General features: G+C 46.7%; 1 protein-coding gene across 1 annotated transcript in view; it reads right to left on the minus strand.

Moving 5' to 3' along the window:
• RUNX3 (RUNX family transcription factor 3) overlaps positions 1-15,548 on the minus strand; it is a 507,951-nt gene that overhangs the window by 213,978 nt on the left and 278,425 nt on the right. The window contains exon 5 of the mRNA XM_069622724.1: positions 12,451-12,607. Within this exon, the coding sequence (XP_069478825.1) occupies positions 12,451-12,607 (157 nt within the window). The remainder of the gene's footprint in view (positions 1-12,450; positions 12,608-15,548) is intronic.

Here is a 15,548-nt window from a genome sequence, read left to right on the forward strand (position 1 = left end):
TTGATCCAGGTGCTCAGTGTCTTTTCTGCAAGGTCTGAGGCCATTTTGTTTGGCTCTGTGGTGCTAGGTTGGGTTGATTCTAGCAGATCTGTTAAAGACTCCAGGTCTAGACTCTTCCAGTTTCTTTTCCTGGTGGCGTATAGTATTGGCTTTCCGGCTAGTATGCAGGTTTGGACTTTGATGTAGAATGCTATCAGGTAATGGTCACTCCATACCATCGGTGTAGGTGGCACGGATGTACAGAGTCCTTCTCTGCAGACTATTGCGTCCAATGCGTGTCCGGCATTGTGGGAGGAACCATTTACTATTTGCTTGAAGTGGACTGTTTCCAGGAGTGCACAGAGTGAGTTTGCTGAGGTTTCGGTTTCTTTTTCAAACTAAATGTTGAAGTATCCCAATAAGATTAGATTGTCATTGCGAATTCAGATTGTGGGATGGCGGTCTGTATTCCAGGAGGAACACTAAGTTGGCTGTTGATGAGGAGGGATTTGCAGTCTTTGATTTCGGTTGAAGGGAATGGCGGGGCTCGGATGTGCTCTTTGTGTATCATTGCATTTCCAACTCCTCTTTGGTTGTCTTTGTTGGTGTGTATTTATTTGAAGTTGTCTGGTGTGGCTGATGGCAGGATTGTTTGGTTTCAGTTCGTTCCGGTTGGTGAGTTGTGTTAGCGTTCGTCCTTTGCTCCAGTCTTTGGTAATGTAGGATGTGTTGAAGGTAATGGAGTCCAGTTTGTCACTGATTTTGGTTGATGTATTTTCCATGGTGTTCTCTGGGTTGGGTGGTTTGGTTTTTGGAATGTTGGGCTTGGCGTCCCGATGGAGTCAACATTTATTTTGGTTCTTCCATGTGGGTGTGTTGTTGAATGTCTGTTATCTTTTGCAAAGGAGTCGTATGTGGAGCGGTAGCAAGAGATGTAGTCCGTGTTAGCTCTTTTCTTTGTCAGTGTCCTTAGTCTTTTCGGCTTTAGTTTCACCTGATTTTTTGGTGTTGTGAAATTTTGATGTTGGACTCCTTCCTGTGCGGTCAACGATTCCTTTCTGTTTCCATTTCCCATTCTAGCTTCTTTGTCTATCTTGTGGCGAGGCATGGCGTGGTGTTTTGAGTTGTGGGTTGAATTACTGAAGTCAGAGTCCTCTTTGGTTGGTTTGCTTCTTGACAACTGAGACTAATTAGGGTGGAAGGGCTTTGAGGCTGGAAGTGGGGCATAGTCCTGTTCAGTTCCTATTAATTTGCGGGTGATTTAGGGGTGGCTGTGGGCAGGGAGGTTTGGACTTGGAGACTGACTATTGGTTGCTGCGCAGAAAGTATAGTCGCTAACTATGGGATGTAGTCAGCTGACACACTTATCCTAAGGCAGTGTATGGGCACTAAACACTATTGGCTTAGAGCTGAATATTGCTGTCTACAGAATCGATACATGTAGAAGGTGTCTACCTGGCACAAATTAGGCTAACGGCGTGATAAGGTCGCCAGGCACACTTAGCCTAAAAGCAGTGTATGGCCATTCGACACGGCTAACCCAAAGCGGAAGAGGTCATCTGACACAAGCTGTTTAAGGGCACTGTATGGTCGCCTGACACAATCCGCCCGAATGCAATGCAAAAAATAAGGCTACCTAAGACAGTGAGGATGAAGCCAAAACGAACTGCTTGGCACAGCTAGGCTAAATGTGGAAAGTTTGGCCTAGACCAAAGCCCGGGCACCGAAGTGAGTAACTGCACCCAAATTCAAGACACATAGCAGTGAGGAAATGCACCCAGATTCACGGTCATCATTACTGTACAATATGCCAAGAAAGATGAAATAGTGTTATGAAATATGAAATCTGCCGTGCCTAGCTAGAATCAAAGACAGGTGGAATTACCACGGCAACCAAACAAGCAGTGCAGATTGTTTCTGTTTGGAAAGAAAGCCACGAATTACACAGGAACTTGCAGAAATGACACCTTTCTTAGGCTAACACTATATTTGTGTCTGCTGGCTTTCAAGACCACAAAGATTTGGTTCCATGTCCTTTCATCGCAGGATTTTTTTTCGCAGGGTTTTCGACCGCAAATTTTTTAACTAAGAATCCCATCAAATTTTTCTAAAATTATTTTGGGGCAGGGGGGTCCCCCAAACCCCCCATTCCCTTTCATTTTGTATCTATTCCCAAACACCCACATCCCATATATATATAATTTTCTAACCCCCCCAAAAAATTCGATGGGTTTTTTCCATAAAAAAATGTGTGGTAAAAAACCCAGTGAAAAACCATCCCGCGATGAAATGACGTTGTACCAAAGATTTCTTCCTCAGAAAATAATGAAGAGACCTATGCAGTCCTGAAAGCTAGCAGACAAAAATATCGAGTTACACTGATATGCTATGATATGAAATGGCATTTATACCACGCTTCAAGACGCGACGAGGCAAGGGAGGGGGAACAAAGGGAGACAAAAAACAACTATCTTACTAGGCCTAGTGACATTGAGATCGCGCAAATACAGGGGAGCGGGGTGGGGCGAAGTGCCGGGGGCTGGGGGAAAGGGTGGGCAAGTGCAGGTCATGTATTCAATACAAGAAGTGCAGCCAACAGGAGGCAAGTGCGAGTGTTAAAAGTGCAGATAACCGGTGTCAATAAGTGCAGGATGGTGACTGTAGGGTTACAGATACAGACCACAGTGCAGGGGATGCCGGAGGCAGTGCAAGTGTGCAACTGGACGGGCAGCGACCTGTGCCCAAGTTCAGAGGGTAGCCATGTGACCAGTGCAGTATCAGACAGGAGATAATAAACGTATTATGTCCACAAGACCCTGCATAGGTTTTTTTTAGCTTTTCAATTTTTTTTTAAACTGCACTAGCTAGTGTTAAACTGTTTTAATATGGGTGAATTTGAAGAGCTGCTGATAGTTAATGTGTTTGTGTTGCATTTATGACATTAAACGGATGTGGTCAGAAACAAATAAAATACTTTTTGTGGTAAACACATATTTTATAAATATACATTATAATCGTCACATGCTTCCTGAAGTCTCTAAAGCCACACCTTCAGGGTCAAAGGGGTCTCAGGTTTACAAATGGTACATTGACGGCCAAGCCCAGAGTTCAGCATCACGTGGTCATCTTTAAAATGTACCATACACCAAAAAGGTTAAACGCCTGGAATGAGGAAAGGCCTGCTTGCTGCCCTGATAGTAACCTGGAAAGTGCCTGCACTGCCTAGGGGCCTGATTATATAAGAATAATCTATAGTGATTGCTCCAAAGGGCTTTGCATAGGACACTTTTATATACTATGATCTTCATTAAACCAAAATTGCGGCTAAATAACAACCTTGGAAGGATGAGAGGCTGTTCTGGTTTCGCCAGGAGGTGAACCAGAGAGCAGCAGATCACACACACATTTCAGCTGTGAGCACTTAACTGCTGAGCTATTTTACCATCTCCGCTCTACAGATTATTTCAATGCTGCAGGCAATTTTGTACCAGTGCTGTGCTTGTCGAGGAATCCATAGGAAATGTCTCAAATGTGGCACACACTTCTTTGCACTTCACAGTGCATGTTACAAAAAATTGCAAAGAGCGGAATGAAGTGCATGCATTGCTGGCCCTCTCTGTGCAATCATGGCTTTCAAGAAAATGAGCCCCTTTATAATGAATCTAATGTTCAATATTCCAAAGCAACTGACTGATGGGGACGTTTTGGGGCCTGATTTGCAAAAGTGTTTTTCAATGGGAACATCCCCTAATACTAATGTATTACAGATAGCATGTGACATCAGCTTGCCAGCTTCCAGAGCCAATACAGAGTGTAAAAGGCTCCTTCACAGAATACCAACTGCCAATGAAATCCTTAAATGGTGGACTTCATTTTTCCAGATTCCATTAGCCTGAATTAACTGTCTGCAACAATTCATACGTATTAGATGACAAGGAGACCTGCAATGCTGCAGTTTTAAGCTAAAGCACTGCTGAGGTTGAGTACAAAAAAGAAAGAATCTATTCACTGTTACCACTTATTTCAAACCATAGATTTGCCTTTTAAAGTGATTTATATTAAACGGCAAAAAATGGTTGTTTGCAAAACGTTACACACTAAACATTGCCATGTTTAATTTTAACTAAAGAATTTTAATGTATTGTATACAGCCAAAAGTGGGTGATATCTTGCATCCGCTGGGTCAAGGTGCAAGGTATTACAAAGGACAATGTTGTGGTCATGTGTATGGGTGAGGCCCTAATCACCTTGACCAAGCAGGCCACCCACTTAAGGAACGAGTGCACGTTTGTATGTAAAGCAAGTTTATTGTACAATTGTCCGGGGAGGACCTAGATGACCCTGTCCATAACCCAAGTCTCGCCAAACCACGTATGTTGACACATTATATACATGTTTGCAATGGTTAAAACAATCCCTTTATTTTATTACAATCCACCCCCACACCTGATTGGTTAAAACCTACACAAAGAAATCCAATCTTTTCCCAATTACTCCACTCTTATTGGACACGGATGTCTTAACTGCCATCATCAGATCATGAGTAGAACACACCTCTTTTTAGGTTTTGTCCATGGTAGGTCATGATCTCATCATACAGTTATACATACATATACAAACATAATTCATTACAAGGCCCAGCTGGCCTGAAACCTCTAAATCCTAAATGTAATTTACCCATGGTTTGCACAAATACTTAAAACGACATGAGAGAGAGCAGAATAAACAGGTTTCCTTTTAACTCTGGTTAACTATCTCACCCATCCCTGCTTTGGTGTGATTGGAAAATGATAATCTAACAACTACCCTTTCAGTACGCACGACACATCCTGAAAACAATCCAAACACACAGAGTATTGATCAACCCGGGCCTCAGGTGTCCTGACTTCTACGTATATTGTTAGTAAAAAAACAAATGCCTGGACTCCTTCTCAAAGCTCTCCTGCACTTAGAAGAGATTACATCTGCTTTCTGCGATACTGCCAGGCCATAAAGACCCTGGCTGGTTTGTTAGCTGAGGTGACCATCTGCGAAGGTCATAGTTACTCATTTACCCTTCCTCTGGCTTCTGAAATTAATTCTGCAAAACTAGTTCCTCAAAGTTCATTCACAATTCATCTCGCGAAACCTCACTGCCGAGGTTTAATCCATTTATAAGAAAACACACTACATGTAGATTTATAATTCCCTGTGTATGTCTATCAGTATGCATCTATGTTTAATAACTATCATGTTTCTTCACAGTGGGTGCTATATGGCCAGTCCCCTTGCTTTCATGCGCATTATAAAACTTGCCCAGCCTCAATGCACTTCTTCGCATATTAAATCTGGATTGTGTTTTATATTTCATTTTGTGATTTTGGCATTTGTCTTTCTGCGCACCTGGAAATCTAATATGTAAAACTTGAACACAAAGTAACACTAAAGTAACATATCCCATTCACATTTAACTACAGTGGATACATATATAAAAGTGCAACCTTGCGCTTGCTTTGCTGCCCTTCCAGGCACAAATATGGTGCGCACAACATGAAACCCCCTTCATCATTGGGACCTTTCCTAAAAACTCCAACGCGTGTATTATAGGTAATAATGTGCCCTGAACTATACATGAAAAGGTTAGTGCAAGTTGCCTCAGTGCACTGTGACCTTATAAAGGAACTCAGCCTATGAGCTTGACATGATCAGAGAACTTCTGTGTGACTTGCAATATCCTTATAGCTACTGTACAATATATTCTTTAATGCCTTATTTGTGTATTTTCGGCAATACAAGCAGTGGGTATATTGTCAATATTGGGAGGCTCAGGCTGACCAATAGAATAAGTTGGGGTCCCTGGAATGTCTATTGATGGAGGCCATGTTGCTCCCTAGTGTTCAACAGTGCTTTGTATAGGGGAGGAAAAGGTCTGTTCAATGGTGCATACTGTGGTGATACCAGTAGACGTGCAGCGGTGCACCGTAAGTAGTTCGAAAAATAGAACAACGTGCAAAGTTTTGCTGCTTAATGTTTGTTTGATGGGAAGGTTTTTTTGCAGGTGCCCTTTTGCAAATGCATTATTACTGCAATATTTGAAAAAGGTTGTAGTTGAATATGCACTCAACATGGCCTATGCGCCTCAACAACCAGCTTCTCATTCCCCGTTGCTCTCAATCTATTGTCAAGGCACCTGGTACTGGGACTGTCACTATCTTCTGTACTGATTCCTATGTATGTCATTTTCGGTGCAAAAGACTCCCCAAGCCCCCAATGAATACAATGCGCTAAATATTGAATTGATCAATTACGGGTTGTTCAAGTCGGAAATGCTAATACGAAGTGTTTGCAAGTCCAGGATCATCAGCAACAGAGGACTAGTCCTGTCCCGAATGCTATAGCTTTCATGTAGCCCTGTGTCATGAATACAAAGTGTTTGCAAGTCCGGGATCATCAGCAACAGAGGACTAGTCCTGTCACGAATGCTATAGCTTTCATGTAGCCCTGTGTCATGAATACAAAGTGTTTGCAAGTCCGGGATCATCAGCAACAGAGAACTAGTCCTGTCACGAATGCTATAGCTTTCATGTAGCCCTGTGTCATGAATACAAAGTGCTTGCAAGGCTGGGATCATCAGCAACAGAGGACTAGTCCTGTCACGAATGCTATAGCTTTCATGTAGCCCTGTGTCATGAATACAAAGTGCTTGCAAGTCCGGGATCATCAGCAACAGAGGACTAGTCCTGTCACGAATGCTATAGCTTTCATGTAGCCCTGTGTCATGAATACAAAGTGCTTGCAAGTCCGGGATCATCAGCAACAGAGGACTAGTCCTGTCACGAATGCTATAGCTTTCATGTAGCCCTGTGTCATGAATACAAAGTGCTTGCAAGGCTGGGATCATCAGCAACAGAGGACTAGTCCTGTCACGAATGCTATAGCTTTCATGTAGCCCTGTGTCATGAATACAAAGTGCTTGCAAGGCTGGGATCATCAGCAACAGAGGACTAGTCCTGTCACGAATGCTATAGCTTTCATGTAGCCCTGTGTCATGAATACAAAGTGCTTGCAAGGCTGGGATCATCAGCAACAGAGGACTAGTCCTGTCACGAATGCTATAGCTTTCATGTAGCCCTGTGTCATGAATACAAAGTGCTTGCAAGTCCAGGATCATCAGCAACAGAGGACTAGTTCCGTTACGGATGCCATAGCTGTCCTGTGGCCCTGTGTCATGTATACAAGGTGTTTGGCAAGACCGGGTTCAGCAGCAAGAGAGGAGTAGTCCTGTTAGGGATGCCATAGCTGTCATGTGGCCCCGTGTCATGCATAAAAGGGGTTTGGCAAGGCCCTGATCAGCAGCAAGAGAGGAGTATTCCTGTTATGGATGCCATAGCTGTCATGTGGCCCTGTGTCATGAATACGGGGTGTTTGACAAGGCGGTTTCCATTCTGGCTTGCTTGCAAAAAGACAGCTCATTATGTCAAATACAACATCAGAGATGACATGCACATACCCACAGTTTCCATTCTGGCTTGCTTGTCAAAAGACAGCTCATGATGTCAAATACAACATCAGAGATGACATGCACATACCCACAGTTTCCATTCTGGCATGCTTGCAAAAAGACAGCTCATGATGTCAAATACAACATCAGAGATGACATGCACATACCCACAGTTTCCATTCTGGCTTGCTTGTCAAAAGACAGCTCATGATGTCAAATACAACATCAGAGATGACATGCACATACCCACAGTTTCCATTCTGGCTTGCTTGCAAAAAGACAGCTCATGATGTCACATGCAACATCAGAAATTATTCTTTTATAAAGCACTTAATACCAACAAGTGGCTTCTAAGCGCGGGATTGGGATTCATGCAAGACAAACACGCTGCCCCTGAGCTATCCTTCCTCCCCATGAGATGACAAGCAAATACCCACAGTTTCCATTCAGGATTACTTGCAAAAGACACTTAATGACGTCAAATACAACAAGTGCATACCCGCAGTTTCCATTCTGGCTTGCTTGTAAAAAGACAGCTCATGATGTCAAATACAACATCAGAGATGACATGCACATACCCACAGTTTCCATTCTGGCTTGCTTGTCAAAAGACAGCTCATGATGTCAAATACAACATCAGAGATGACATGCACATACCCACAGTTTCCATTCTGGCTTGCTTGCAAAAAGACAGCTCATGATGTCACATGCAACATCAGAAATTATTCTTTTATAAAGCACTTAATACCAACAAGTGGCTTCTAAGCGCGGGATTGGGATTCATGCAAGACAAACACGCTGCCCCTGAGCTATCCTTCCTCCCCATGAGATGACAAGCAAATACCCCCAGTTTCCATTCAGGATTACTTGCAAAAGACACTTAATGACGTCAAATACAACAAGTGCATACCCGCAGTTTCCATTCTGGCTTGCTTGTAAAAAGACAGCTCATGACATCAAATATGACATCAGAGATGACATGCAAATCCCCACAGTTTCCATTCTGGCTTGCTTGCGAAAGACGTCTCATGACGTCAAATACGACATGAAAATACCCACAGTTTCCATTCTGGCTTGCTTGCGAAAGACGTCTCATGACGTCAAATACGACATGAAAATACCCACAGTTTCCATTCTGGCTTGCTTGCGAAAATAGCTCACGACGTCACATATGACATCAGAGATGACGTGCACATACCCCAGGTTACCATGAGCCTGAAGAGAAGGGCAGCTAGGGTGATAAAGTAGCACCCGAGAACGCTTACACTGAGTGTAGTTTTATTTTAGGGGCCAACTCAAGAGGAACCTGGGCATTATTTACAAGATGCTATTTATGTAACACACTCCAGTAAAGTTGTGGTGGGTTAAAAAGGCTTGCAAAAAACCCTTTCACCTGAAATATGAACGTGGAATATTCCATTTGAGCCAAGTCACAGATGCCATAGCACCGCCACCTAGTAACCACCACTTGGGGTTCACCTCCAGGTCAGTATTGCATAGGTTGCCCCGGGATGGTAGCTCAGTGGCAACGTGTTCGCCTTGCAAGCAAGACGACATGAAGCAACACAGGTTCGAGCCCCGGGTCCGCGCTTAGAAACCTCTGGGTATTTAAGCGCGTTATAAATACGTAACTAAGAAAGAAAAAAATAATAATTACGCCACTGATAAAAAAATTCCTGTGAAAATAAAAAGTATCAGTGGAAGCAAGAAAAGGCAGAGGTCCGTCAGCGCTTAGAAACCTCTGGATATTAAGAGCAGAGCTTATTGCAATCACGACTTAGAATTGGAATTTCTGCAGCAACGTTAATCGATGCCCTTTCTGCAGATAAGTCCCTACGCTTCACAAAACAAGCCCACAGCCTTCCATTTTAGTTCGCAGAGGAAGGATATACCCCGTCTAGCCCCTTTAAGTGGACAGGTGCTCGCCGGTCCCGGAGTACCTGCCTTTCTTTTTCATTTTTACACACAGTACCAGCACTTTTCAGCAGGAATCTACTATGTTTAATGGAAGAGTACTGGCCCTTCTCAACAGTATTCAGCTACTCTGAGGTAGTGAGCAGCTGCGCTTCTGGGGCTCCATCGCAAACACTCATTCTAGTGCTGGGAACTCGGTATCACCCGTCAGGTAGTGATACTATTTACTGCACACACAGCTATTTTCTCACCCGCTGCCGCTAGAGTGGTGTGTGTCAAGAATGCCGAAAAGATGTGATATCGAGCATAGCCCACTTTTACTGAACTACACTTTCCTCCAAGGACTTTTTAAAACACTTTTTGCCACCTTTTTTGCTGCAAAATTCAGATGGTGAATTGTGGTAAGGCGGGATTTGGGCGCATCAGGTTTGTGAGGTCCCCGTGCATTTAACGGTTTAAAAAAAAGCAGTAAAATCGTCTAAAAATGGCAGAAAAGAAAGTTAAAAGGGGGTAAGTGAATGGGTAACTGAACTGTTATTCCAGTCGGGCATATACACGGAATGGAGCGATTCTAGGGTATGCGGCGGAAGGGGGGGGGGGGGGCGTTCAGCGGGATAATTGACTGCAGAAAGGCCGGCATAATTCAACTATGAAAACATTTTCCGTCCGTCGGCCTGCGAGCAGTTAGGCGCGGGCTTCTCGGGGAGCCTGCGGGGTGGGGGTGAGGGGGGGGGGGTAGGAAATGTCTCCGAGCTCCAGAATAACAGCAAGCCCTGCCCGCGTGCACACGGGCCCCGCCGCCGCTGCTGACTTTAATTAAAAGGAACAATAAATACACGGTGGCGGTTTGCGGGCGCTCGTGTGGACGGGAACGGGCCAATCTGCCGGGTGAGGTCTCATGTCGGTATCTGCCGGGAACCGCCGAGCAGGCCCCGGGTCTAGGGCATCTGCTCTGGACGTGCATTTACAACAGTGGAAAAATAGCCTTACTTTGAAAACGATAACGAGCAAACGGAAAAACAACACAGCACGACCTCCTCGTTTTAGGGTGCATGTAGCGTGGGTAAGGTGGCACAGCAGGCACACGCGTGTCTCTCACGTACGTGTGCGTGCTCCAGTCACGAACTCGGGTCCCGACTCAGCCTTTCATCATGGCGGGAGCCGACAAATGAACTAGCGGTTAATTAGGTAATAGTGCCGCCACGTGTTATTACAGCGCTTAGAAGCTGGCGGACCCGATGAATACAACTCGATTTCACGTTTTACAGCAGAGGACCGTGGAGTTAACTGCAAGTGTGTGTTGCTTGCCGCTTCATCTGCTACTTGTGAACAAGGTGTTAATGCGTTTTGGTACAAAGGGAACCGCATATCTTTCAAGCATGCCAGCTTTCCGCGCCTCGTGTCGGGCACCGGGTACATCGGGTGTGTTGGCATCAGTAGTGCGGGCGCACGCGGATAGCGGGGGCTTGGGGCAGCCCGCGGGGGTTGACGGGTGGGCTTAAGGCAGAGGGGTTGAAGCGCACACTGCTTAGGGCCGTGCGCAAGGCCTCCGCGCGGGAGTCCGGGTAATGCCACCGGGGCGGGAGCGATATCACTCCCATTTATATATGTATCGGAATCTAAAGGGGGGGGGGGGGGCAGGCATGGTAGCACATTGCTCCCCGCCGCACATCATAGACAATCTAGAGCACGGAGACAGCATCACTATAGTGCCTACATGGTGTGCGAACCCCATAGACTCAATGAGTGGCAGCGGGCGCTATAGTGAGAAATACACATGCCGGGACTGATTTACAATAACACGCTTTTTGCAATGGCTCAACCATCATATACACACAAGGCACCTAGAAAGGCAGCCATCTAGCGTGTCCGTGATTTCAGAACCCGCACCCCCACCGCAAAGTCTCCCATGCCCACGCCGTCCATACACCCACACGTGACCTCCACACACACCGAGTCATCCTTGTGGCCTGTTCATGGGAGGGCCTCCTAGCGAGTTATTGCCACATTATAAACCACAGACATGCAGAGCGAGGGATTTAAGATGCTGGGTTTTACAGGGCCTTCGTGTTAAGGATCCCAATACCCACATTACAATAATCCGACCGGGATCCTACATGTCACGTGATCTCCGTCGCGCCCCCCTGCAGTGCCCAGCATAGCCCAGAGCTCCAGTGCCCACACGTTCTTGCAATTCACTATACAAGGTAAATGCACAGTGGGTAGCCGAAGCTCCGTGTTCTTTCCGTGGCTCGGATTACAACACGCAATACAATAACAACACCCGGTTTGGTAAACTGTATATCACGTGACCTAAATTGCATATTGCATTCTTGCCATATTTACTCTCAGGCATCTACAGAGCAAGTTCCCTAAGCCGTATGCTCCTCCAGTGGCCTCCATATGAAGGATAACAATGTCCTCACAGTCTTTCAATATCACCTATATGGCAACTATATATCACGTGATCTAAGTTGCATATTGCATTCTTGCCATATCCACTGCAAGGCATCTACAGAACAAGTTCCCTAAGCCGTATGCTCCTCCCGTGGCTTCCATATGAAGGATAACAATGTCCTCACAGTCTTTCAATATCACCTATATGGCAACTATATATCACGTGATCTAAGTTGCATATTGCATTCTTGCCATATCCACTGCAAGGCATCTACAGAACAAGTTCCCTAAGCCGTATGCTCCTCCCGTGGCTTCCATATGAAGGATAACAATGTCCTCACAGTCTTTCAATATCACCTATATGGCAACTATATATCACGTGATCTAAGTTGACAATTCTTACAGAGGTCAACATTGTACGAATTCCAGTGCCCACGCATGATTGTACTATACACTGTAAGGTACCCACAGAACAAGCGAGCTCCCCCCCCGCCCACATATTAATCATTACAATACTCCCACGTTCCTCCACTATGCCGCGTGCGCACACACCTGATGTGGCCCCATCATAGTAAGGATTGCATTGGGTGCATATTTTCACATATTCACAGCAAGCGATGTGAGCTTGCGGTACATAGAGGGCACCCCGCCCCCCACACAGACCCCCGCACGCCACCTACCTCGCCCACTCCTGCCCACGAACCTCAGGTCGTTAAACCTGGCCACCTGGTTTTTCATCACCGCCGAGGCGTTCCTGAGCTCGGCCGAATAGTTCTCGTCGTTGCCGGCCATCACGGTCACCACCGCTCCATCCGGGACGTCTCCCAGCGCCACCACCTGTGCGGGGAAGAGCAAACACGGGCCTTAGGCGGAGCGAAGCAGGAAGCGGATAATGCGCGCAGCCCTTCCGAATACTAGCGCCAAAAAGCCACCGCGTCAGGGCGCTGTCACTCCCATGCTGCCGAGAGACAACGGGAGGTAAGCGAGCACAGGTCGGGGCAGAAGGGATATGCGAACACTCTCTGCTCGGATACATGTAGTGTAGAGAGATAACGGGAGGTAAGCGAGCACAGGTCGGGGGAGAGGGGATATGCGAACACTCTCTGCTCCGATACATGTAGTGTCGAGAGATAACGGGAGGTAAGCGAGCACAGGGCGGGGCAGAGGGGATATGCGAACACTCTCTGCTCGGATACATGTAGTGTCGAGAGATAACGGGAGGTAAGCGAGCACAGGTCGGGGGAGAGGGGATATGCGAACACTCTCTGCTCCGATACATGTAGTGTCGAGAGATAACGGGAGGTAAGCGAGCACAGGTCGGGGGAGAGGGGATATGCGAACACTCTCTGCTCGGATACATGTAGTGTCGAGAGATAACGGGAGGTAAGCGAGCACAGGTCGGGGGAGAGGGGATATGCGAACACTCTCTGCTCGGATACATGTAGTGTCGAGAGATAACGGGAGGTAAGCGAGCACAGGTCGGGGGAGAGGGGATATGCGAACACTCTCTGCTCGGATACATGTAGTGTCGAGAGATAACGGGAGGTAAGCGAGCACAGGTCGGGGGAGAGGGGATATGCGAACACTCTCTGCTCGGATACATGTAGTGTCGAGAGATAACGGGAGGTAAGCGAGCACAGGTCGGGGGAGAGGGGATATGCGAACACTCTCTGCTCGGATGCATGTTGTAGTGTATTGTGATTTGGGAATTAGCTGAGTCAGCACATTCTGTTTTCTTCAACTGATTTCAATCTGGGAGACCCGCAGTCATCGTTCCTGTGCACCGCCTCCCTTTTCAGTGCCCCCCTAAAAACGAACTGCACGTCGCCTGGAGCATCGAAAAGAAGCCCTCACCAGAGCCGGCGAAACGTCGACGCACGGCGGAGCCCTGCAATCGGGCCCTTGTCAACGCGTAATGTTTTACAGTCGGAAATAGACGTAATTTCTCATGTACTTTTGTATCCCCGAATTTTATCCCGCGGCCGATGCGAAAAATTCGTTTCTCCCTCCAGTTCCGCTAAATTGGCGCGTGTATTTCAACCGCGAGGAATTTCCCACCCTTCGTTTGAAAGCGGTATTTTAGGAAACGGCCCAGACGTCTGCTATACGGTGCACTTTATATTTTAAATAAACGATGTTTCTGTTGCCTGGGCCTTATCTGGGATTTACGCTCCTTCCGAGTTAGAATAAATAGCAACTAATTTCCTTCGCCTTTTAATGGACAGCGACGAGTACGTGAAGAAAAGAAAACGCTAAAACAAAGCGGACTTTATCATGTGTTCCACAACCGATGCTTCCCAGAGGTAAACATTGGCGGGAATTACCGGGAGGCGTAAAACACAGGTCGTTCGCCCCCCACAGAAAGTCGATGCCGTGCATTTCTTCTACGTGGACCAGTAAATGCGCGGCTTCGTGCACAAAAAAAAAAAAAAACACACACATTTGTATTTGTGCAAGAATTCGGTCGTTTTACTCCATCCATCCTCTCCCACAGAAACTTGAAACAATCCAATATCGCTGCCTGTTGGCGCGGCTACTCTGAATAATTACCGATAATTAACGTATCCGACTCTGCCCTGCTTCCTTGTTTGTGGAAGGGGTTAAACCAGGAGTAAAGAAACGGCCCGAGAAGGAAAACCGCCTTACACGACGGACTTTTAAACGCCAGGGTGGGCACCATTGCTACTGGGGGCCAGGCCGTGCCCGAAGACCGTATAACGCGAGCCTGGGCGCCCCTGGGCCATACACATTTCAGACCGCATCCTTTTGCTGGAGGACAGGCCTGGCTTCAGACGAGCTGCCATTTCCCGCCCACGGGGCTGCAGAAGTCGTGTAGGGAAAGCGGGAAAGCTGGCTTCTATATCAGAGGGTGAAAGGACCGCAAAACCAGTGGGCGACCCTAGTGGCCGCTCAAACGACCCCCGTGGCCACTCAAACAGGGCGGGGGAAATAACGGGCCAGCGGTAACGTTAACGCATTTATGTGGAAACATGCAGGAAATACATGTGTGTTTAGATATGTGCACGTGTTTATATGTTTGTATACACGCCTACGCTCCTGGATGCCTGTGGGTGTTGTGCGCTTTACAAATGTACAAATAAATATATATATACAAAATAATAATATGCACATCTGCACACATGTATTCATAAGGAATTCGAGGAACTGCACAGACACAGTAACATTGTGCGTTTGGGATTTCCCTTAACAAATGCCCAGTGTCCCACGGCACGGGCACCCCCAGTGCACTAATCATAGAAACCTCTTCAAACGGTGGTCTGTAGCTGTCAAGACCCGGGGACCCTCATCAGCTCACTCGCTGCCCACCCAGGCACCGCACTGAGCCAACTTACCACAAAACTCCCAGCTCTGGCCACAGAACCAGGACCTTCTCATCCGAGATGCCTCGAAACCCCTCACCCTGGCTAGAACACGAGCGATAACCACATCTCTTACCATAGAACCAGCCACTGCTTCTTCAAGATAGTGCAAACCCCTCGCCCTGGCCAGAACACGAGCAACAACCACACCTCTTACCATAGAACCAGCCACTGCTTATTCAAGATTGTGCAAACCCCTCGCCCTGGTCAGAACACGAGAAACAACCAGATCTCTGACCGTAGAGCCAGCCACTGCTTATCCAAGATACTGCAAACCCCTCGCCCTGGCTAGAACACGAGCAACAACCACATCTCTGACCGTAGAGCCAGACACTGCTTCTTCAAGATAGTGCAAACCCCTCGCCCTGGCCAGAACACGAGCAACAACCACACCACTT

This window comes from Ambystoma mexicanum, chromosome 11 (genome assembly GCF_040938575.1).
Source record: "Ambystoma mexicanum isolate Mex_15411 chromosome 11, UKY_AmexF1_1, whole genome shotgun sequence".
NCBI classification, from domain to species: domain Eukaryota; kingdom Metazoa; phylum Chordata; class Amphibia; order Caudata; family Ambystomatidae; genus Ambystoma; species Ambystoma mexicanum.